Source organism: Chiloscyllium plagiosum, chromosome 11, assembly GCF_004010195.1.
Source record: "Chiloscyllium plagiosum isolate BGI_BamShark_2017 chromosome 11, ASM401019v2, whole genome shotgun sequence".
NCBI classification, from domain to species: Eukaryota; Metazoa; Chordata; class Chondrichthyes; order Orectolobiformes; family Hemiscylliidae; genus Chiloscyllium; species Chiloscyllium plagiosum.
The window spans coordinates 89078298-89103336 of record NC_057720.1 but is presented as its reverse complement, the minus strand read 5'-3'; the positions used below and the strand labels follow the sequence as shown (position 1 = coordinate 89103336).

At 41.8% G+C, this 25039-nt stretch overlaps 1 protein-coding gene across 3 annotated transcripts in view; it reads right to left on the bottom strand.

Moving 5' to 3' along the window:
• The window catches only part of LOC122554654 (BMP/retinoic acid-inducible neural-specific protein 3-like), a 177075-nt gene that overhangs the window by 24102 nt on the left and 127934 nt on the right, over positions 1-25039 (bottom strand). For all 3 annotated transcript variants that reach the window (XM_043700019.1, XM_043700020.1, XM_043700021.1), the window contains 2 exons: positions 24663-24899; positions 15162-15384 (listed from right to left, as the gene is read on the bottom strand). In XM_043700019.1, the coding sequence (XP_043555954.1) occupies positions 15162-15384; positions 24663-24899 (460 nt within the window). The remainder of the gene's footprint in view (positions 1-15161; positions 15385-24662; positions 24900-25039) is intronic.

Here is a 25039-nt window from a genome sequence, read left to right as displayed (position 1 = left end):
GTGCTTTGGATGTAGGGACATCGTGGTGCTATTGGAGCGAGTTTGAGGATTTTGATGCAATTACATTCAAGGAATGGAGGCACACTTCCAAGGCATGATGGAGGGACCTTGCAAGTTGTGGTATCCTTGGTAGAGGTCACAAATTTGGAAGGTGCTATTGTGCATCTTATAGATGGTACAAATTGTTGTCACTGTGTGATTTGCCAAGAAGGTCGTGGATGGGTGTATCAATCAAGCAAGGTGCTTGGTTCTGGATAACATACTGTTCCTTGAGTGAGATTTGAGAAGATTTGTAGCTCAGGTTGAGGTTTTAGATGTAGGTTTGCTCGCTGAGCTAGAAGGTTCATTTTCAGATGTTTCACCACCATACTAGGTAACATCTTCAGTGGGCCTCTGAATGAAGCACTGGTGGTGTAGCCCGTTTTCTATTTATATGTTTGGGTTTCCTTGGGCTGGTGGTGTCATTTCCTCTTCTTTTTCTCAGTGTGTGGTAAATGGAATCCAAGTCAATGTGTTTATTGGTTGAGTTCTGGTTGAATGCCATGCTTCTAGGAATTCTTGTGCATGTCTCTGTTTGGCTTGTCCTAGAATGGATGTGTTGCCCCAGTCGAAGTGGTGTCCTTCATCAGCTGTATGTAAGGATATTAATGAGAGTGGGTCACGTCTAGTTGATATTCATGTATCCTGGTGACTAGTTTTCTGCCTGTTTGTCCAATGTAGTGTTTGTTACAGTTCTTGCATGGTATTTTATGAATGACATTAGTTTTTCTTGCTGTTTAAATAGGGTCTTTCAAGTTCATTAGCTGCTATTTTAGTGTGTTGGTGGGTTTGTGGGCTACCATGATGCCAAGGGGGTCTAAGTAGTCTGGCAGTAATTTCCGAGATGTCTTTGATGTAAGGGAGAGTGGCTAAAATTTCTGGACATATTTTGTCTGCTTATTTGGGATTGTTGCTGAGAAATCAGTGGACTGTATTCTTTTATAGTGGGCTGTATAGAACATTATTTCAACGAGCCACCACCCACTGCAGTACAGAGGAACTAAAAAGTACAGAGAAAAATATCCTATACAGCGTATTTAAAGCAAAGGGTACCAAAAGAACACAATCGACTGATTTCTCAGCACAAACCCAAACAAGCAGACAAAACACGTCCAGAAACCTTAGTCACTCTCCCTTATATCAAAGACATCTCGGAAATGACTGCCAGACTACTCAGACATCGTGGCATCATGGTAGCCCACAAACCCACCAACACACTAAAATAGCAGCTAATGAACTTGAAAGACCCTGTATAGACAGCAAGAAAAACTAATGTCATTTATAAAATACCGTGCAAGCTCTGTAACAAACACTACATTGGACAAACAGGCAGAAAACTAGTCACCAGGATACATAAACATCAACTAGTCACAAAAAGACATGACCCACTCTCATTAGTATCTTTATATACAGATGAGGAAGGACACCACTTCGACTGGGGCAACACATCCATTCTAGGACAAGCCAAACAGAGACACAAACAAGAATTCCTAGAAGCATGGAATTCTATCAACAAACACATTGACTTGGATCCCATTTACCACCCTGAGAAAAAGAAGAGGAAATGACATCACCAACCCAAGGAAACCCAAACCCATAAATAGAAAACAGGCTACACCACCAGTGCTTCATCCAGAGGCTCACTGAAGATGTTAGGCAAAAAATGAGGACTGCAAATGCTGGAAATCAGAGTCTAGATTAAAGCGGTGCCGGAAAAGCACAGCAGGTCAACCAACATCCAGAAAATCGACGTTTCAGGCAAAAGTCCTTCATCAGGAATAATCTAGACTTACTGAAGATGACGGAATGTCTGAAACTGAACCTTTCAGTTCAGCGAGCAAACCTACATCCAGCTCCTTGAGGGCTGTTGGAGCTGCACTCATCCGGACAAGTGGGGTGTATTTATCACCCTCCTGACTTGTTCCTTGTAGGTTGTGATGGGCAGGAAAGGAGTCACTCGCTGTAGCATCCCTAGCCCCAGATTTGCACATGCAAGCGCAGTATTGACATGGCAAGTCTTCTTTGGCTTCTGGTCCCAGGAATTTGATCATTTGAATACGGTTGGCAGAATTCTGTTCATGGAGGATGGAAAATGGGTGGAGATGGCCTGGAATACTCAAGTGTAGAAGAAACGAAGGTGTGATGAGGTGATGAGAAAACGTGGTTTTGAGAGGGGAACAGTGCAGGCAAGAATGCCTGCCCACAATTTAACATGCCAGGTTCCCAACTGCAAAGGGAAAATCTTCCAGGAATCTTCTAAAAGAATGCAAGAGAAATTGGAAGAGAAGTGTCACACTCAAGTTGGTGTGTTTGCTTATCTGAATCAGTTTCCAATTGATGTTTGCAGTGCTGGATAGGGTGTCAATGCAAGGAAATAAAACTGCATACAGAACTGGAAGCATGGTAGAGCTCACATCTTAAAAGTACTGAATAGAACCTGTTAAACACGGAAATTATTGTCACATCTGCCTTGTGCTGAGATACCTAAAATGCGCATTAATTCTGCAATGAAGACAACTGCAAACATTTCAACTTTATCAGTCACAGCCCTCCTTTTTCAGGAGATTCACCCATGTTGTGGGATTGATGGATTTTTGCCTTGCAATAAGCTGGACAGTCTGGAGGTAGCAGCAACTCAAAGCAAGGTGAGATTCATAAATTGCCTCAGAGCAGAAGGTCAGCAAGTATTAAAGAAACTCGCACAAGATACAACTATGTTAAATGTGATAATAAATGCTCTTGAAAAATACCTTGAGATAAGGAATTGTGCTGTGACTGAACAATGTACGTTCTACTAGCGGTTCCAGAGATAGTGAACCCATTAATCAAATACCTCATTGGCTTGGAGCAGTTGGCTTCCGCATGTAAATTTGGCACACTAACTCGTTTGTGACCAATTAACTGAAGATAATTAATTGCATGACATGAACACCGTCTCTCTCCTCATGGAGGATGGTGCCATAGTCATGGAAAATGCCATGATTTTGGCAAACCAGATTGAACCGGCTGTATTGTCTATGAAGGGCTTACAGAGAAATGCACCATTAGACTCAGGCTGGCAGACAAAGCTTATCCCACCAGCTCCAGGGAAAACTTTGCAGTTGAATAGACATCAACAGTGTCATCAACATGTACTCCATCACAGTTAGATATCGTCAAAACTGTGTCCAAATTATGGAGATGGAGATGATTACCAATTCCCAATGCAATGCCAGTTTTGAGAGAAAAACCGCTTAACACAGAGTCATTTTTCAAGCTGTGCCATTCATCAGAGAAGAGGACTTTATTGAATTGACACACAGAATCACAACTTCTTTTCAATCTTGCTACAGACACTCTTCAGATATATGGCAACTGAGTTCAGTTTGGGAACAATCACAGTTTGAGTCTGCTAAAAAAAAATCACTCTCGACCAAAGAAAAACTGCTTCCCTTTAAACTTTGCACCACACCGTCTCACGTGACTTCGGTCAATGTGTTGTGGGATTTCATGGACATCGCCCCCTCATTGCATTGCTCCCTGCTCCTGCACAGACCGTACAGTGACATGTCAAGGCTGTCTCTTATCCCAGGTTGTGAAAGGCCTCCGACTGAGAAACTCGACCCAGAAACTACAAAGACGGCAAACCTGTCACCCAAAGAGCATTCCGAAACCTCGGCTTCAGTTTTTTTGCACTTTGTTCGGATGATCACCGTGGGATCTGGAAAATGATGGCCCAGCCAAGCCACATACAAAATGCCATCCCGATAAGATGGTGCGCCCACCTGCTTTTCAGGAAAATGGCACCCCCACAACGAGCTTGACAAAATGGTGGCCACACCTGTCACAGCCAAGTTACTCAAAATGGCAACACGACCCTGCAGAACATGACAGGATGCTACAGCACAGAGGGGTTTGGGTAGGCTTCAATCATGAAAAGCCAGCATCCAAGTTCAACAAGCAGTGGGAAGGCAAATAGAATGATGGCTTTCATTTAAATGGAATATAAATTAGGGAGATCTTGCTAAAACTATATAAGGTGCTGGTGCTGGAATACACTGAACAATTTTGCGCAATTTATCAATGGAAAGATATACCAGCATTAGAGGTGGTGCAGGGCCTCTAGGGACTCAAGCTCCCAACCTCAGAGAAGACTCGAATTCCCGGCCTCAGCATGGACTTGAACCCACAGCCTCAGCGTGGACTCGAACCCCCGGCCTCAGCGTGGACTCGAACCCCCGGCCTCAGCGTGGACCTCGATTCCTGGCCTCAGCGTGGAGTCGAACTCCCGACCCCAGCGTGGACTCGAACTCCCGGCCCCAGCGTGGACTCGAACTCCCGGCCTCAGAGTGGACTCGAACTCCCGGCTTCAGTGTGGACTTGAGCTTTTGGCCTCAGTGTGGACTCGAACTCCCAGCCTCAGCCTGGACCCGAACTCCCAGCCTCAGCCTGGACCTGAGCTCCCAGTCTCAGTCTGAACTCAAAATCTCAACCTCAGCATGGACTCAGACTCCCAGCCCAACTCTGGGCTCAGACTCCTTGCTTCAGTCTGGGCTCAGGCTCCAGGCTTCAGTCTGGACTCAGGCTCCAGGCCTCAGTCTGGACTCAGGCTCCAGGCTTCAGTCCGGGCTCAGGCTCCAGGCCTCAGTCCGGGCTCAGGCTCCAGGCCTCAGTCTGGGCTCAGGCTCCAGGCCTCAGTCTGGACTCAGGCTCCAGGCCTCAGTCTGGACTCAGGCTCCAGGCCTCAGTCTGGACTCAGGCTCCAGGCCTCAGTCTGGACTCAGGCTCCAGGCTTCAGTCTGGTCTCAGACTCCAGGCTTCAGTCTGGGCTCCGGCTCCAGGCCTCAGTCTGGGCTCAGGCTCCAGGCCTCAGTCTGGACTCAGGCTCCAGGCCTCAGTCTGGGCTCAGACTCACGGCCTCAGTCTGCACTCAGACTCACGGCCTCAGTCTGCACTCAGACTCACGGCCTCAGTCTGCACTCAGACTCACGACCTCAGTCTGCACTCAGACTTTTCTGCACCTTTCCCAATTTATTAATATAGCAGGGATACAGAACTGTACACAGTGCTCCAGTTGTGACCTTACCAATGTCTTGTATAGCCACAACATGACATCCCACCTCCTCTACTCAATACTCTGGCCAATCTTATATGAAAGAGTTAGCATTGTTCCTTAGTGCTACCAACTTTTCTTGCAAAGTTGTTCTGAAACACAAAAGCGTTGCACAGCCTTTTCAAAAGTTACTGCACAAGTGTGCACAATGGGTATGGACAACCACAAGGATGTGAAATGGTAAAGCAATGATAGCATCACCGTGAATCTCTCACATTTCAACACACATGCAGGAAGATATATCACAACAAATCAATCAGGATTGCAATTGAAGCTGCACTCTGAGTGCCTTGAAGGAAGTGAACGACTGATTGCTTATATCATGCCTATTGTGAGAAAATATATGCAAATATTCTACTGAAGTGTGTGAAGCACTCTCCTACAATGATTGTGAACATTGATGCATGTATTTCTGTGGTAGAGAGTTAATTCTCCACTCCAGTCACCTAGTGCTGTCTAAGTTGTCAGTCATATCAAGATCAAATCATCAACCTCTAAGCATCACATGGTCAGATTGTCTTCATCAGTGCAACTTTAAAGTTTAAGTATCTCTCAAGTTTATGCAACTTCAGTCAGTCACATAGAAACACAAGCTCAAATGCATAGATACCCATTTGCTTTCAGGGAACTTCATGTATACACACAACTAATTTATTTGAAAATGAAACCGAAAAGAACTGCAGATGCTGTAAATCAGAAACAAAAACAAAAATTGCTGCAAAAGCCCAGCTGGTGTGGCAGCATCTGTAGAGAGAGAGGTCAGAGTTCACGTTTCAGGTCTGACATTCTCAAGAAGGGTTACCTGACCTGAAACATTAACTCTGATTTGTCCCCACTAATTACTTTGAGTTTCACTTGTTGTTTTGTCCAAGATTGGAAACAGTCTTTGAGATACAAAGATTAGTGTAAATTTTCTAACACAAAGGTATGTGTTCCATTTACAAGTCATGATTTGGAGATGCCGGTGTTGGACTGGGGTGTGCAAAGTGAAAAATCACACAACACCAGGTTATAGTCCAACAGGTTTATTTGGAAGTCCTAGCTTTCGGAGTGCTGCTCCTTCAAACACCAGGTTATAGTCCAACAGGTTTATTTGGAAGCACACTAGCTTTTGGAGCCCTACTCCTTCATCAGGTGGTTGAACCATTTACAAGTGGTTGTTGCTTAGGATAGTTTAATGTAAAATATAGTCTTTAATTTTAAAAGGGGTGGGGAGGGCATGTAGTATTTAATTGTTCTGTGTTTGATGATACAAATCTGTTTACTTTTAATACTCACTGTACTTGATTAATTAAACCTGAATGTAGTCTCTGAGAAATAAAACAAACCATCAAAAGATGTGGAAGCTGCTGGTAGCACACACAGGGAGATTGTGTAGTTCAGTGGCTAGTATCTCTATCCTTGAGCTCTTGGGTTGAGTGCCACCTCAGGACCTGAAGGGTCATGGAAGATACATTCAAAATATGGGCAAGCACGTGAGCAATTCCCAAATCCTGCCAATATGCCAATATGCTAAGATTGAGAGAACCTCCTAGTCTGCCAGAATCACATGCATGGTGCCTGCAGCACAACAGCTGTACCACATTAAAAGACCCCATGTGCAGGTCTTGTCATGGGCTAAGCTCCACGGTCAGCACCTTCCTCACTTCCACAAACAACCAGAAAAAGCAGGAGAGAAAAGAGATTTCAAAACCACTGAATAGTAACTGTAGATAAACATACATAAACTAGTCTCATCTCTGCTTCCCTTCAAGATATGTAAGATTTACAGGCAGGAAAGAAACAAAACATCTGGATCTTGGCAAGATTTTGCCAAAGCAGGATTTCTAATGATAGCTACCATTAGTCAGGGATAAATGTAGGGGATGGGTCTGGGTGGGTTACTCTTCGGAGGGTCGGTGTGGACTTGTTGGGCCAAAGGGCCGGTTTCCACACTGTGGGGACTCTAATCAATCAATCAACAGGTGCAGAAAGACAAAAAAAGGATGAAGAATGGTTGGACTAAATAAAACTAAATTAGATTTTGGAACTGACAAGTGTAATGTTTATCTGTAATGATCAACGTCTGAAGGAATAAGACTCTGCACTTTTAATAGGTGAATTTTGCTGCTAGAGAGATTGATTGACAGTCATTAACAAATGTCACATCATTAAAATGGCACTTCCCTTGCTAATTACCAGTTATAGTTATCTGCAACATATTTAGTTCATATCTACCACACAACAGCCTTGCAGTATTCACTGGTGTATAGCAGTATAAATTGGACAGCAACGTTTAGATATTCACATTTAACCATGGCTCTGCTTTTTTTTGCCTCAAGGTGTTGCCACATTTCACATAAATAACGGTGAATGTCATTAGCTTCATCATTGTCTTGACAGCAAATTTTCTCTCAATATTTTGCACCTGCAGGGAAAAGGAAAGGAGTGCAACATTTATGTCACCAGATGTTTAAAGACATGTTTCAGGTGGAATATAGTGCAGGGCGCTTAGCACCTAATAAATATTTCTCAGTCTCAGATGGCAATGAGCAGTTAGGGATGATGTCAAAAGTAAATTCAGAAGTCACACCACACCAGGTTACAGTCCAACAGGTTTATTTGAAATCACAAGCTTTCAGAGCACAGTCCCTTTATCAGGTGAAGTCTTCACCTTCAGTACTTCACCTGACGAAAGAGCGTGCTCCGAAAGCTTGTGATTTCAAATAAACCTGTTGGACTATAATCTGGTGAGGTGTGACTTCTGACTTTGTTTATTTCAGTTCAACACTAGCACCTTCACATCAAAGAGAAATTTAATGGAATGATTGTGAATCAAGGTAATACAATAGAATCATTTTATGATTGGTTTCTGGGAAAATTCTGAAGACACAGAAAATGATGAGGATAATGCATGATATGTTAAGATGAACTTTATTATTGTGTGGAATGGACTACTGAAGGAGACTATGAAAGGTACTAGTGAGATTAATGAAGAGTTTCCTCAACTGTGGAGACTTTCTGCCTGAGTTAAGCAATAAACTATAAGCACCTGCATCTACCCATAAGGGACAAGATGATCCACGCTAGTGCAAGGTCATCAGCTTGACTTCAGAAGATCAAGAAAACCATCTCTCAAATGTGGAGTCATAACTTTGAGTGTCAGAAGATGAGGGATGAATTTACTGAGGTTTACAACATTATGAGGGGCGTGGATAAGGTAAATACACATGGCCTTTTCCCTGTATTGGGGGAAATCCAGAAATGGAGGGCATAGGTTTAGGGTGAGAGGGGAAAGAATTAAAAGAGACCAAAGGGACAACTTTTTCATGTAAAGCGTGCTGTGTGTACGGAATGAGCTGCCAGAGGAAGTGGAAGCCTGGTACAATTACAACATTTAAAAGGTATCTGGATGGGTAGATGAATCGGAAGGTTTCATAGGGATATGGGCCAAGTACTGGCAAATGGGACTGGATTAATTTAAGATATCTGGTCGGCATGGACAAGTTGGACAAAGGATCTGTTTCCGTGCTGTACATCTCTATGACTCTATGACTCTATAACTGTGAATAGGCAGTCAGAGGAGGAACTCTGTGCTGGAAGAATCTCAACACGGTTGAAGATGCTAGAAATGAAGTAGATACTGGAAATGTCTTTGACCTAATTCTGCATGAAAGACTCTTAATAAAACTACAACTCAAGGGAATCCCACGATGAATTAGGACTGGATCAGTGCCAGACCAGGGGAAGGGATAAGTGGTGAATCACTTGGATATATAGGAACAGGAGGAGGCCATTCAAGCTGTTGTGCCTGGTCTGTCAATAAATTAGATTAAGGCTCATCAGCTACCTCAATGCCATTGTTCTGCACTATCACTATATGCTGTGATGTCATCCATATCCAGAAATATATTAATTCCTGTCTTGAACTTACTGAGTGACTGCTGTTCCGCCATCCTTTGGGGATAGACAATATGAGCAATTTACCATCCTGAGTGAAGAAGTTCCTCCACATCTCAGTCATAAGTGCTCAATCCTTTATGCTGGGACTATGTCTCCTGGTTCTAGGTTCACAGCCAGAAGAAATATCCTATCTGCACCCAACCATCACACTTTTTTAAGAATTTCTTACATTTCCGAAAAGATCAGCTCTCCTCCTTCAAAGCTCTAGAGAATATGTGAGTTGCAGTTTCTTCAATTGCCCCTTAAAAGAGAATAGCCTCATCCCAGGAATTAGTCCAATAAAGCCCTAAGGCATTCCCTCTATGGCAAGTATATTTTTCCTTAAGTAAGGACATCAAACTCTGCACAATACTCCAGGTATGGTCTCACTAAGGCATTACATAAAATGTAGCAAGACATCCTTATTCCTGTACTCAAATTCCCTTGTGATGAAGGGCAACATATAAATTGCCTTTGTAGTTGCTTCTTATACTTCCATGATAACCTTTCAGGACTCATGGTCATCATCATCTGGTTGCTAGCCTATATTAGTTGGTTGCTAGGTTGCATATGATTTCTGAAGTGCCAAATGAGATTGATGTCTTGTCTTCTTTTTCTTGTGTAATCCTTGATTACTTATTAATTTGACCCTCAATTTACCTGAATATCTTGAGGACAGATTTAGACAAAAACACCCCTCACACAATGCCAGGTGGACTCAATTCTGTTACTACCTGCATGAACATTGTTACTCATCTGTTCTGACAGGTTCCTCAGACAGGTTTCGCAAGGCACTCCCACTAAAGGAGAATGAAATTTCTCACCGTCATTTACAAACTTTCCGCGTGCATGAGACTAGGTAATTGTTACTTTCCTTTCACTCCTGAATGAAATCCCTGACTGGAGAAATCTTAAATAAAATCTTACAGGAGATGACATCTATTGAGGCAATCGGAAATATTAAGATGCGCGAGGGCAAACATGTGTCCTTGTCCAGAGCACTGCTGGGAGGATAAGAGGCAGCCTTTTCACTTCCAGCTGGGTACAGAGCTTGTGTAGTTGCGCATCACAATAAACTTGAAGGAAAAGGTGGCTTCAGGAATTGGTACAAACAGAATGAATTATTCATCACCATGCAGAGCTCGAAATATAGAACTATTTTTTAACCTGCCTGTAAGTAATTAGTCTGACGCTAATTATAACTCTACATCCAGTGATAAATTCACAGATAATACAGGGAGTGTAGTCATTGTACTGCCCAATACTGAGGAGACGTGCAGAGTTAAGTGAATCCAAAGATGTGCAGGTGAGGTGAATTGGCCTTGCTAAATTGCCCACAGTGTTCAAGGATGTGTAGGTTAGGTGCATTAGTCAGGGGTAAATATAGGATAGTAGGGTAGTGGAATGTCTGGGTGGGTTACTCTTTGGAGGGTCAGTGTGGACTTATTGGGTCAAAGAGATTCTAATTCTAAATAGGTAGAGAATGTTTTCCATCGCATATCTGTACTGATTGTTTCACTTTCTGAACTGTAACTACAGACAAGGATTAGCAACTACATTGCTCAATTAGTGGCCGATCCCCTTGGTACAATGTTTGCCTACAGGTAGCTACTTGACAAGATGCGCTGCTGGTTTGAAAAACAATCGGTGCCAATCTGTCACACATTTCCCATCACACCAGCTCCAGGTTCCTTGCTGCCAGCGATTTCTCTATCCGTGTTGAAAACGCAGGATGAAACTTTAATGCTCATAGAGTGCGGAGAAGGGCTAAAATCAGCCTCACAGCATGTTAATCTCAGAGCAGAGGTAATGAAAGGCACAGGATGACAGGCTGATGTCAGATTACCTCCTGTAAGTGCCCTCACAGTGCCTGTCTTAAAATCAGTTTTGTGATGCCAGAATCACTCAACTTTTGGTGAATTTCAACACAGTCGAAAACTGCTGTTACTGTCCAACCAAGTGATTAGCAAATGCAAAATCTTTCGCTGGTGGTGAGTCGGGATCTTTTTAGTGCATCGGTGACTGTTCAAATAAATCCTCATGCCCATGGATGGAAATATCTGTCAAACCACATTTCAGATCTGACCAAGAGCACTTTCTGATACAATCCTCTGAAAATGCACGGAACGTCAGCATGTGGTATTACTTCAATCTTTGCTTCTAACCTTCAAAAAGCGTATTTGGCGAGATCTGATGTAGTCACTAACTGCTGATAATGGCTGCTAGGAAGTGTTAACTTGCTGAAAAATGTGTTGCTGGAAAAGCGCAGCAGGTCAGGCAGCATTCAAGGAGCAGGAGAATCGACGTTTCGGGCATGAGCCCATAACTTGCTTCCAACATATTTACGGTGCTGTGCATGTTACAATATAAAATCCGTTAAAGAAAGTGCAAAATGATTTATAATGATGACACCACAAGAGGGTAAAACTATCGGGAAAACCAGACAAGCTACCCCTCTTTTCCCTTGAAAAGAAAAGACAAAGGAGTGACCTAATGAAGATCCTTAAATTATGAAGGGCTTTTTAATGGGAGAAAGTTAATGATTACATGGAATACATTCTTTGTACATTCACTCTGGCAATGAGATGAGTTATTTTCTCATTTCTTTAGCTGGACTATAGTTTTACCAATGATCATTCCCTATACTAACGTAAGTCCCTACTTTTACAGACTTACGGCAGATGTCATTTGTGAACGATTCCAAAACTGGGGTTAACTATCTTAGATGTCACAAATGAACAAACCAAAGGAATTCTGGAGAAACCCATGGTGCAATGAGAACATAAACTGTTCTACCTTGCGGGCCTTCAAGATGATTAGCGTTCATGAAATTAAGGAGAAGCTAGTGATAACCATGATCGTGAAGGATATGTTGCTAGAGTCAGATAGGATATCAGGGAGGAAGCTCATGTGGAGTATTAATACCAGCATAAACATTTTGGGCTGAATGAAAGGTTTATGTGTTGGACATTTAATATATTACTATGAGCTCAGCAATTGTGCTAACTCCAGTAGCATTTTCCCATGAGCTTAGATCATGTGTTGGAGATGTTGAATCTTCCCTGATGCTTGGTTCCTCAGGAGTTAAGCCATTCTCCAGTGACTCATCCAGTTCCATAAGTGAGCTGGGCCGGTGAATATCAGAGGGCACTTTCCCAATCACTCTTGCTGGCAGACATGGTTGGATGGTGATCCAATGAGAGAACTCTGGCTAATTTCCTCCTACTCAGCAGAGTGAGCGCAAACCCTAACTCCGGAAGGCATACGGCAGGGAAACAGCCTCTTCAGTTTAACCAGACCTTACTAGTATTTGTGTTTCCCTGTTCCGAAGAAAAGTTGTGTTGGATTCAAAACGTTAACTTAATTACTCTCTCCATTCTTGCTGCCAGACTTTCTGAGGTTCCCAGCATTTTCTGTTTTTATTTGAACCTCCTGCCATAAATTTAATTTAAATCTCCTTTTTTCACATCTCTCGTTTGGTCTCCAACTTCCCCCCTCCTCCCCCGCAATCCCCTGCCACCCTTATATGCGTCTTTACTATTTGCTTCACCCAATCCATGTGGTAGTAACGTTCACATTCACATCAGTGTTTGGGTGAAGAAGTTTCTTCTGATATCTTTAATATTCCTGCCCTGGGGTTACAAAAGCAAGGAGTTGATGTTGAACTTGGATGAGATACTTGTTAGACCTTAGCATCCTAGGGATGAATGAACGCATTAGAGAGAGTACACAAGTGATTTACAAGAATGGTTCGAGGGATCTCAAATTTTAGTTCTGAAGAGAGACTGACAAAGTTAGGGCTGTTGTCCTCGGAGAGAAGAAGGCTAAGAGGTGATCTGACAGACACTTTCAAAAGTGGCTGAATAGGAAAGACAAGGATAAGAACAAGGTAGAGATTTAAAGTTCATTGCAAAAGAAGCAAATGTGAGGTGAGATTTTATTTCTCACACAAATGGTTCAGGTTAGGAATTTTAGGAATGGGACCGCCACCACTTTCAAGTTCCCCTCCAAGCCACTCACCCATCCTAATTTGGAAATATATCACCGTTCCTTCACTGTTCCTTGATCAAGTCCTGGAATTGTCTCCCTAATGGCACTGTGGGTCAACTCACAGCAGGTGGATTTCAGTGGTTCAAGAAGGCAGCTCACCACCATCTTCTCAAGGGCAACTAGGGACGGGCAATAAATGCTGGCCCAGCCAGTGACACCCCCATCCCACAACTGAATAAAATAAATTGCATGACTTGGAAGTGTGCTTGAGGCAGGTTCAATTGAGGCATTTCAAGACGTCCCTCAGTAATTATTTAAATAGAAGCAACATGCTGGTGTATAGGAAAGGGCAAGAGAACTGGCTAACAGTTGGAGAGACGGCACAGATATGATGGGCTGAATGGCCTCCTTCTGTGCTTTAGCAAGACCGCAATTGGATTTCTCGGGGGCTATCTTACATTGATGGCCCATAGTTATGCTCTTCCTCACAAACATTTTCACACCACCTTTTTATCTTTTTAATGCCTTTATTGTTACCCACGCCACCTTTTCTCAGGGTAAAAGAAGTGATTCAGCCTGTCCCTTCCTTTTCCTGATATGTATACTCACACACGTCTGTCAAATGGTCTCTGAACCTTGTTGGTGCTCCTACATTCTATTTATAATATGGCGATTAAAACTACATGTAGTGTTCCAAGTGCAGAGTAACTCGGTTTCAACGCAGGATTAGCTCAGCTTTTCTACTTTTCAATTCTATACCCGAGAAATAAACTTTATATTTGCATTGTACAATTTTTGGCGTTGTACAACTTTTAGTAGCTGATGTAGTTGTAGTCCAAAATCCCATTGCCTCTATTCTTTTCCCACACCGAGACTTGCACCTTTCAAATAATGTGACCTCCCTATTCTTCAAAACAAAATATACTTCCTCACATTTAAATGTGCTGAACTTTGTTTGCCCTTTCGATACGATCATTAATGCCAGCCAGGAAATTTGTTTTAATTCCCTTCAGCATTGATTACATTCAACAAGGCCACAAATTTCATTAGCTGCAGCTCGGTGAGCTTCTAATTCCAGATTTTATGAATTGAATTTGAATTTCATTGCTGTTGTGGTGGAATTAAACCCATGCCCTTCGAATAATAGTCTCTGGATTATCATCCTCGTGACATTACCATCACACCACTATCTCCTGCTGTTAAAAGGTATAAGTCACATTATGGGGTGCAATCTTGGTTAAAATCCTGCTAATTAGGTAAGAAATGACCATGAAATGTATGGATTCTTACCAAGCCTGAGTGAATGAAAGGTTTACAGAGGGCTGTTAGAATAGATACTTGTGTTTGACAAGGCTTACGAAAGTCCATCCCCTCAAGCTCAAAATGTGTGATGGATTGAATTTGCAGGTTGCGTTTCATCAGGTATGTATGTAACTGTTGTTACTGATAGATAATTCCATAAGACATTCAGCACATCGAGAATGCTCCACCATTCAGTGAAATCATATTTGACTTGATAATCCTCAACTCCATTTTCCTACTTTTTTCTTACTGATTAAAAAAACTATTCATCTTAACCTTGAATATGTTTAAATACCCAGCCTCGACATCTCTCTGTGGTAAAGAACTTCAAAGATTCACTTCTCACTGAGAAAAGAAGTTCCTTTTCATTATTAAATGTGGAACCCTTTGCTCTCAGATTTTGCCCTCTGGTTCTAGACTCTCTCACAAAACGAAGCAAACCTTACTCGCACCTGCCCTGTCAAGTCTTCTAAGATTCTTACATGTTTCAATAAGGTCACCACTAATTATTTTCTGTGTTTCAGCAAGTGTAGGCCCAATCTACTCATCATTATTGCATATTTACGATTGCTGTCAATGATAGGAATTAAGGTACAGTGATAACTACAAAAATCATAAACACCTTTGAGCTTCAATACATTTTGCTGTATCATAACCCTGTCAAAGAAAATGTGCATTCCCCTACATCACTCATGCATTCCCAACCGTCTTGCCATACATTAAGCCAATCACACTGCAGTGCCAAGCCTTGTCATTCAGGTCTCAAATGGAAGAGTATTTTAATAACTAGATGTTGTTGTGTGTGAATATCCTGTACCTTTCTCTGGGAAGGACGAATTTCGGTTGTTTCTGGCAGCGCTTACTTAGGCTGAAGAGTTTGCGGACGGTCTTCTGCGCCTTATTGAAGAGTCCCTTTAAGCTGGCCTCCAGTTGCTCATAGCGACGCTGGATACTGCGGTCCATTGTCCACAGATGCAGGAGAGCCGAAGAGTTCAGGAAATACTCAGTCGGCAACTTCTTCAGGAAAATCTTGAACTCACCTGCGTGGAGAGTCAGATAAAACATGGATTACTCAGGAGTCCAAGGAGACGATGTCCACTCTGCAAAAGAACATCCATTCTGTACAGGTATCAATAACATTTCCAAAAAAACCAAACTGGGAAATGTTTCTGAGTGTTGAATCAAAGTAAACCAACAATTTTGGAAGGAAAGATCGCAAAACTCTTGCAAACTTGAAGCTTAGAGTGTCATGGCAACTCATTTCAGAGATATTCTAGGGAACAATTTATATGTTATCACATTTTGATGAAAACCCTCAAACAATGTTCCCCTCGACCTTCCAAACATGCTCATGGCTACCAAAAAGGAGCCTGGCTGCTACATAGCAAGACTGGAGTTCTAGCTTGAACAGGAGTTTCTGTTTACAATATGCAGCAGTAGGAAGTAACAGCAGGGGAGAGTCATGGTATTAAGAGGGAAATGACCAGGATGGAGGAAGCAGCTTGGAGAGAAAAGATGGAGGGGAGGGAAGGGGAGGGAAACTGACCAGTGTGATATGAGATATAGGTGGGATGGATATGACTGAGAGTGGAACCAGAGTGGTGGGGGAAAGGCTGGAATGGGCATGCTTGGGTGTAAGGGAGGTGGATAGGATTGGCAGTTGATGGCTGGGGGAAAGAACAATGCCAGGAAGAGGACAGAAAGATTGTTGGGGAGTGGGAGAAAGTGGGCAATGAGTGGCAGGGAGAAAAACAAAGATTCAAGGTGGCAATAGAAAAGATGACAACAAGGAGGAAAGGGCAATACTGTGGAGCAAGGTGATTGCAAAGGTCTATTGATTGACTTAAGGGAATGGCTTGATTGTTTCAGACATAAGCAAATAAAAAATTGTAGCAATAGAGAAATAGTTGTCTGAATGTAGTATTTAATCAAAAAGATCTGAAACATTGCTTAATGCAATTTAAAAACTGAATGGACAGTGCTATATCCCACTGGTGTGTGAGGCACAACATAAGTGATGATTCTTACTTTCTTTCTGACTATGTATGGCCATGGTTGCAAAGTGAATGTTTAGCTGGATAAAATTTCTAAGAATAAATTTATCCTCAATCTTTACTGCTCTCATACCTAAAAGGAAAATGTGCATCTATTTGGTGGGATAGAGAATGCAAGGAATGAGATATGGCACCAATGGTTGAAACGCAAATGATTATTGAGTTTTGAGAAGATTTGTAGCTCAGGTTGAGGATCTGGATGCAAGTTTGCTCACTGAGCTGAAAGGTTCATTTTCAGATGTTGTGTCACCATACTAGGTAATATCATCAGTGAGACTTCGGTGAAGCGCTGGTGTTAGTGACCCGCTTTTTATGTGTTTAGGTGGGTCACTAAAACCAGTGCTTCATCGGAGGGTCAGTGATGATATTACCTAGTATGGTGACACAACGTCTGAAAACGAACCTGCCAGCTCAGCGAACAAACTTGCATCCATGCAAATGATTTTCAAACTGTTTGAGAGGAAAGTCTGACTTTGTGGAAATTGCAGACAGAGTATATAGCTGCACAAATACATAAGTCTTTCGATATACTGCTGCATGATAATGTCCACACATATTAACTTAACTAATGTGTGTGGCCTTCTATAGGGTAAAGACTAAAGCTAAAATTAAATAGATTATGCATTTATCCAAATAATTTGAAAAGTGTTGCAACATCAGGTTTTTGAAAGCCTGTAAATTGTAACTTGTTTAAGTATAGTTGGCTTCTGCTTTTTGGCAAGGAAACAAATTGGCTCTTTCTGAAAGTCAAAGAAATAAAGGGAGGAATAATTAACAAAATTGCTAGGCTTCAAGCTGAGAATGTCACACTGCCAGAAAAAGTGATCAGCAAATGTCTTAAAAGATCATACTGTTCATGATTGTTCTGCTGCACAAGTGGTTTGTTGATGACATGAAAATTCCATTGGGTTTGCTGAGCTTTTTATGAAAATAAAATGATGAGCATGGGCAAACATAATGTAGAACATAGCATTAAGATTTATGACCACCAAATTTAGCTGCTTCAAGTTTGGCTTTTCTCGGTGCTAAGAGCACTGTTTTTGCTCTGAAATTCCACCCACATTGTGCACACAGACTTCTGGTGCAAGTTGCACTGGGTAATATTTCAGCAAATGTGTTAGCCTGCAAGCTGGGAGCACTTGTCAGAAGTATGCATAGTTGAGACATTGTGACGTCAATCAGCACAAAACGGAATTTATGGCAGCTCTAACAAATTTGAGTTAAACACTCCTGCTATGGTCCTTTTCCAATCTCAGACAGATGAGAACTCATTTGACATCTCTGCATCCACTTTCAGGTTAGTTGCTTCTTTATTTCTACTAACAGTAACTTTAATTGTGGGAAGTATTTGGTTGTGCAACGTCTGCTGAAGGATTTTGTTTTAACTAAAGAATTCAGCATGAACTGTTTGCTCTCAGATGTCAATGCAGTGGAACATTCCCCCACCCCCCCCACACTTTGGATGACAGCCCTACTATGAGAATGAGCAGAGGTGGCATGAAATAGGTCAAGCTGCTTGAAGGGGAAGGGCAGGGTCAAATTCTCAGACTTGAATCTCAATGAGTAATTGCGCATTTCATTTTCACTAAGAATGTCTTCACTGACATCTGCCACCTGTTGCAACCATAGCCATAGGCTGTGATGATACTGGATTAGTGGTGCTGGAAGAGCACAGCAGTTCAGGCAGCATCCGAGGAGCAGTGCTGTGGTTTTAAGAGGTGTGTTTTGTCCTGGTTTCATTTAGAGAGAGAGGTTGGGGGAGAGATGAAGAGCAATCTATGAGAAAATAAATAAGATGGGTGGTAAGTAGAACTATAGACCAGTGAGCCTGATGTCAGTGGTGGGCAAGTTGTTGGAGGAATCCTGAGGGACAGGATTTACATGTATTTGGAAAGGCAAGGACTGATTAGGGATAGTCAACATGACATTGTTTGTGGGAAATTATGTCTCACAAACTTGATTGAGTTTTTTGAAGAAGTAACAAAGAGGATTGATGAGGACAGAACGGTGGACGTGATCCAAATGGACGTCAGTAAGGCATTCAAAAAAGTTTCCCACAAGAGACTGGTTAGCAAGGTTAGATCTCAGGGAATACAGGGAGAATGAGCCATTTGGATACAGAACTGGTTCAAAGCTAGAAGATACAGGGTGGAGGTGGAGGGTTGTTTTTCAGACTGGATGCCTGTGACCAGTGGAGTGCCACAAGGATCAGTGCTGAGTTCACTACTTTTCCTCATTTATATAAATGGTTTCGATGAGAGCAGAAGAGGTCCAGTTAGTAAGTTTGCAGATGACACCAAAATTGGAGGTGTAGTGGACAACGAAGAAGGTTACCTCAGATTACAATGGTTCTTGATCAGATGGGCCAATGGGCTGAGAAGTGACAGATGGCATTTTATATAGAATAATGCGAGGTGCTACATTTTAGGAAAGCAAATGTTAGCAAGACTTATACAGTTAATGCTAAGATCCTGGGGAGTGTTGCTGAACAAAGTGACCTGGGAGTGCAAGTTCATAGCTCCTTGAAAGTGGAGTCGCAGGTAGATAGGATAGTGAAGAAGGCATTTGGTATGCTTTCCTTTATTGGTCAGAGTATTGAGTACAGGAGTTGGCAGATCATGTTGTGGCTGTACAGGGCATTGGTTAGGCCACTTTTGGAATATTGCATGCAATTCTGGTCTCCTTCCTATTGGAAGGATGTTGTGAAACTTGAAGGGTTCAGAAAAGATTTACAAGGATGTTGCCAGGGTTGGAGGATTTGAGCAATGGGGAGAGGCTGAACAGGCTGGGACTGTTTTCCCTGGAGCATCAGAGACAAAAGGATGACCTTATAGGGGTTTACAAAATTATGAGGGGCATGTATCGGGTGAATAGACAAAGCCTCTTCCCTGGGTAGTGGAGACCAGAACTAGAGGACATAGGTTTAGGTTGAGAGGAGAAAGATATAAAAGAGACCTAAGGGCAACCTTTTCATGCAGAGGGTGGTACATGTATGAAATGACCTGCCAGAGGATGTGGTGGAGTCTAGTACAATTGCAACATTTAAAATGCATCTGCATGGGTATATGAATAGGAAGGGTTTGGAGGGATATGGGCTGGGTGCTGGCAGGTGGGACTAGATTGGGTTGGGATATCATGGACAAACTGGACTGAATGGTCTGTTTCCATGCTATACATCTCTATATGACTCTATGTGAAGCCTTAGGCGTCTTTTTAAAAGTTGGAACATAGAAACAGTCTGAATGGGAGTGATCAGGCTCCCAACTATAGGCCCAGGGATTTCACATTTAGGATTCAGCAGTGGTTGCTGTTGACTTCTTGAAGGGGTAAAAAATATTTTTTGCACCTCTTTCAGTCACAGCCAAAAGCTGGGGTTTCTGTACCTGCTACCAGATTTAGAAGTCAATCTATTTTCTGAATTTGCCTTTTGCCAAGGGTGTGTAATGGGATGTTCCTATATTGCAACAGTTAATTTGTAATAGTCATTGTATCTATTATTCTGTTACGTTTTCCCAGAGTTAGGTTAATCCAATTCCTTCTTTATTTAGTTGTATTTTAATTATAATGGATGAATAAAGTTTATTTGGCTTAAAACCAGTAAAGTGACCAATCAAATTGCATCTAGAATGCAGCATCTTACATTTACCTTGAATGTAAGAAAAAAAATAAGGTGTCGACTATATTCCAAATATTTTGAGGGGGTTTGGTCTGATCCATAACCTGCTTCAGTGCAGGACTGTATTAAAAATGGACGAGAAAGTGTCTATGAGGATAAAAATTTATGAGGCTAAATCTTTCCAGGCTGGTAGGTGACATTTGAACTATTTTCCAGTTTATCATGTACTCTTGCATAACAGAGGTCACTGAGGCTCCATATTCCAAACCAACTGGATACAGAAAAATATCGGAGTGATAATATATCTGGTGATACAAGCTTAAGTCCCACCAGAATGAATGGTGAAACTTTAATTCAATTAATTAAGCAACCTAATGAAAGAAACCAGTCTTCGTCACAATGATCACGAAACTAATAGAATGTTGATTAAAAAAAAGGAATACAATTGTTTTCTCATGTTCCCATGGGAAATAAACCTGCTGCCGTTATCTGATCTGTTCTATGTGTGCCTCCAGATCCATCACAATGTTACTGATTCATAACTAGTCTCTGAAAAGGCCTAGCTAGTCCCACGCTTGCATTAAACAACTGGACAGATTGCTTGGAAGTGACATCGATACACTCTGCCCATTTAACCCGATAAAGCGCTCCTCACAAACATCTAGCACTTGTGATCAAGCTTAGCTAAGTCAGGCAACAACGGGTGGACCCATCATCATTGATGCTACTCTTCAACCATTTAATTCACTTCATGCTGAAAGCACTGGGAACAGCAAATACTATGGATCTGATGAAATCCCAGCAGTGCTGTGAAGACTTATGCTCGAGAGCAAGCATAGGCCAACCGAGCTGTTCCAGTACACCTACAATATTGTAGCCTCCCATCTCAATTGTTCAGGTTTCTCCTTAGAAAGCACTTTCAAAAGACTGAAATATTTGACTTTGAGCTTTATTTCCTTATTTTTCGACTTAATACTAAGAATTACTGCAATGTGTAACTTTGTTCTTTCTTTCTATCTTGTTCTTAAGATTCTGTACCTAGACACTTCTACTTAAGATGGTGCCTTGTGTGGTGACAGTATACACTATTCACTGTTCACCTAAACTTTTGTCCTTGAGTACAGTAAAATTTAAGTCTAATCCAGCCAATTACTGCCCCTTTATCTATGCACAATCCTCCTCTTCCAGCACTATGTTACCCTTGTTCCCTACTCAGCATGTGCAGATCCCATCTCTAAGCTATACTTCAGAGGATGTGCAGATCATTTTCTGAGCTGGTGACCATGACCATGAAAGCATGCTGTTTCTGCCTGTAGTCATGTGCCACTTTGACCTGCAAGAGAGAGTTAGGAATGTCAGTGAAAGTAATGGAAACTTTTTAGTTAATATGATTGTCATCTTCCAATACCCAACAATGTGTGTAAGCTATGGAATGCGGGTGTGAAGGTTGAGGTGTGTGGTGTTGTGGTGAGAATCTTTGATGGGTCTCTGACTGATGGAGGTTATTGAAGTGTGGTGCTTTGAGCAGTGCACAAAGTTGTTGGTGTGGGATTTTGCATTTCAAGATGACTTCACTAACCTTAACTGTTTGACCCAGGACACTGAGCATCATGTGCCTGGACAGCTGCTTCTACTGCCTTCTCAGAATTGGTCAGGAGGGATTTATGGCTTTTCATTAGTAGAGCATCTCTCTTCTCCTCTCAATCAATATGCAACACAACATCAAATGACCGTATAGAATACTTTCTGCTCTGCTCTAATTTTGCACTCAATTCACTCGCATTTCTCTCTTCCACAACTAGTTTCAGTAGCTACTCCAGTTGGAAAACACCTCCTAATTAATAAGTGCAGGCTGGCTTTAAGTAGTAAAGGAAAAACTCTGGAAGCCAGGCACCTGTAATGACAACAGAAAAAGCAACATGTCTGGCAGTATGTGTGGAGGGAGAAAAAGAGTTAAGATTTTTCAGCAAAATAAACCGTGTCATCAGAAGAAGAGTTTCATTCAACTCGAAGTGTTGATTTTGTTTTGCTCTCTGCGACTGCTGCCAGACTTGCTGAGAGGTTCCAGCGCTTTTCTGTTTTCATTTGGCTCTAAGCAGTGTTGACTAGCTGAAAATGATGCTTCTGTCACACAAACCCTGAGACCCTGCTGCAGCCTGTAGTCAAAAACACTGGCTCACGTAGCCATCATTAAGCTTCAGTGGACTTCACTTTGTGTCCTGCCTGCATCAGAAGTAGCAGGTGTAGGTAATGTGGAATTTGACATATATGGCACAGAAATAGGCTCTTGTGGCAATGCGGTAATATCTCTACCTCTCAGCTAGAAGGCTCAAGTCCCATCCACTCGGGAGGTGCATCTCTGAACAGGTTGGTCAAAAATACTAATACAACACATAAACAGGCCATTCAGCCCAATTAGGCCATACCAGTATTTATGCTGCACTTAACCTCCTCCCATTTTTTATCATCCATCATTGTAACCATCTACTATCTTCTTTCTTATACTTGTTTAGCCTCCCCTGAAATGCACCTGCTTTATTCACTTCAATCATTCAGTCATCTCTCCCAGCTTCCATTGTGGGAAATCTCCATGCTCACACCACAATTTGGATTAAAAGGTTTCTTCTGAATTCTTTATTGAATTCTATCTTACGTTAATGGCCTCCTTTTATGCTTTTCCTTACAAGAGGGAAATGTCCCATCACAATGTTTCTTAATTTCAATGACATCAATTAGGTCACCAGTCCACCTTTATTTTTCAAGAGAAAAAGACACTCACCCAGTTAGTCATGCATTGCAATTCCATTCCTGTTTTGGGGCATGTCCAAATTTGCGGTCTATGTCTCATGAGATCTCACATCACTAACAGGTGCTAGAGGCATTTAATAATCTTCAAAACTATGTCCACATCAGAGAAATTCAATGTCAGATTTTGAGATTGTGTTGAATAATCATCGTAAGTGTTTAGCAATAAAAGCCCCATCTCTGTGATAAATGGAATCAACTGACAGTTTGCATTACCAGCAATATAGAGTCATCACTCTCAACTGTCGCCCAACATTGATGCAAACTGCTCTTGCCCTACTTAAAAATTACTGATGGACAGAATGTGACCATCCAAGCTCTTTACAAAATCAAACAGCAATGCATTTTTTTTGCGTACATTCTGAATACCTTTGGTGCCTTGCACAGAGAATGGATTTATCGCTCTTGCCAGACTTTCAGAACTAAGAGTTGTATCTTGACATACAACTTAATCTCAGATATCTGTATCCAAACTGACATTGGTCAACCTCCATTTTATTATCAGACCTGGCAAATCCTTTCAAAGGTTAAACAATCTCATCAGATGCATTGTCACAGTTAAAACAATACAATATAATTTTTATTCTGAAACAAACCAAGGGATGGTAAGTGTTTGAATTCCACACTTGAGTAGGGTTTGACAATGACCCAGGATTATCCCAGAATGTCTTTCATTGAATACTTAAACCTCCTGAGATAGATTGGAAGGAAAGTGATACAATAACATGAAAACAAATTATTTTTCATTGATTCATTTTGAATAGTTTTGTTTATTAGGTATAGAAGTATTAGACCAGAGATAAAGGGTCATGTGAATGAGTGCCGTGTTTGGAGACAGGAGGCCATTGAAATAAACCTCCAGATATTCAACAACCCAGGGTTAGATACCCAATGATGAGATGCTCTTTTAAGAAGCATCTCAAAATGACTGCCAGAAATGACTGCCAGACTACTGAGACCCCTTCATATCATGGTAGCCCACAAACCCACCAACACACTAAAACAGCAGCTAATGAACTTGAAAGACCCTATACAGACAACAAGCAAAACTAATGTCATTTACAAAATACCGTGCAAGAACTGTAACAAACACTACATTGGACAAACAGGCAGAAAACTAGCCACCAGGATACATAAACACCAACTATCCACAAAAGAACATGACCCACTCTCACTTGTATCCTTATGTACAGATGAGGAAGGACACCACTTCGACTGGGACAATACATCCATTCTAGGACAAGCCAAACAGAGACACGCACGAGAATTCCTAGAAGCATGGCATTCCAACAGGAACTCTATCAACAAACACAGTGACTTGGATCCCATTTACCACCACTGAGAAAAAGAACAGGAAATGGCATCACCACAGGAAATGATCTCACTGCAGGAAATAATGTCACCAACCCAAGGAAACCAACTTTAACCCAAGGAAACCAATTGAAATTCAACTTAAATTTTTCAACCTTACTCAAATCTGTTTACCCAGTTCTATTTGGATTAACTCTTTAAACTGCACAACCCAGACGAATAATTGGCTCAAGGTTCATTTCCAAAAAAATGACATGATTCATAGCAACATGGGAGTGGGAATGATGCTTGCTGAGTATTTTCAAAGAGTGCGGCCTCTGGTATTGGACAAGTTGCAGGATTAGGATTGGAGAGAAATAAATACAATACTATCCACTTTGGCATAATATGAAGATGAAGGCGGGCACAATTAATTTCTCCATTCACAATTAATTGTCAAATATTGTACATTGCCCCCTCCACTGCCCTCAATGTGCATTCATACAAATGCTATTGCAAACCATTAGAAGGAGAAAGAATTATTCCAGCTCACCTGACGCTTCAAACTCTTTGTTGTAGTTGGTCCAGGTGTCTGTTACCCACAGCAGGCTGTTCTCCAAGGCTTGGATATCCATGTAAGGACAGTTACACTCTGGGTACTTGGGTGTACACTGGCACCAGCAGTCATGGTTTTTGCAGATGAAGCTGCCCTCCGAGTTACAGGCGATGTAACTGAGAGCAGCTTCAACAAACCGTTCCCGTAGGTGCACAGGCAGAACGTTCTGTAGGCCTGGAATAACAAGGACAATGAAAGGTTACATACACACACACACACACACAGACACAAATGGGAATAAAACTATCACCATTTTCTCACCAAAGCTCGACAGTAAATGTGCATCACTGATACATACAGTAGCCCGGAGGGCC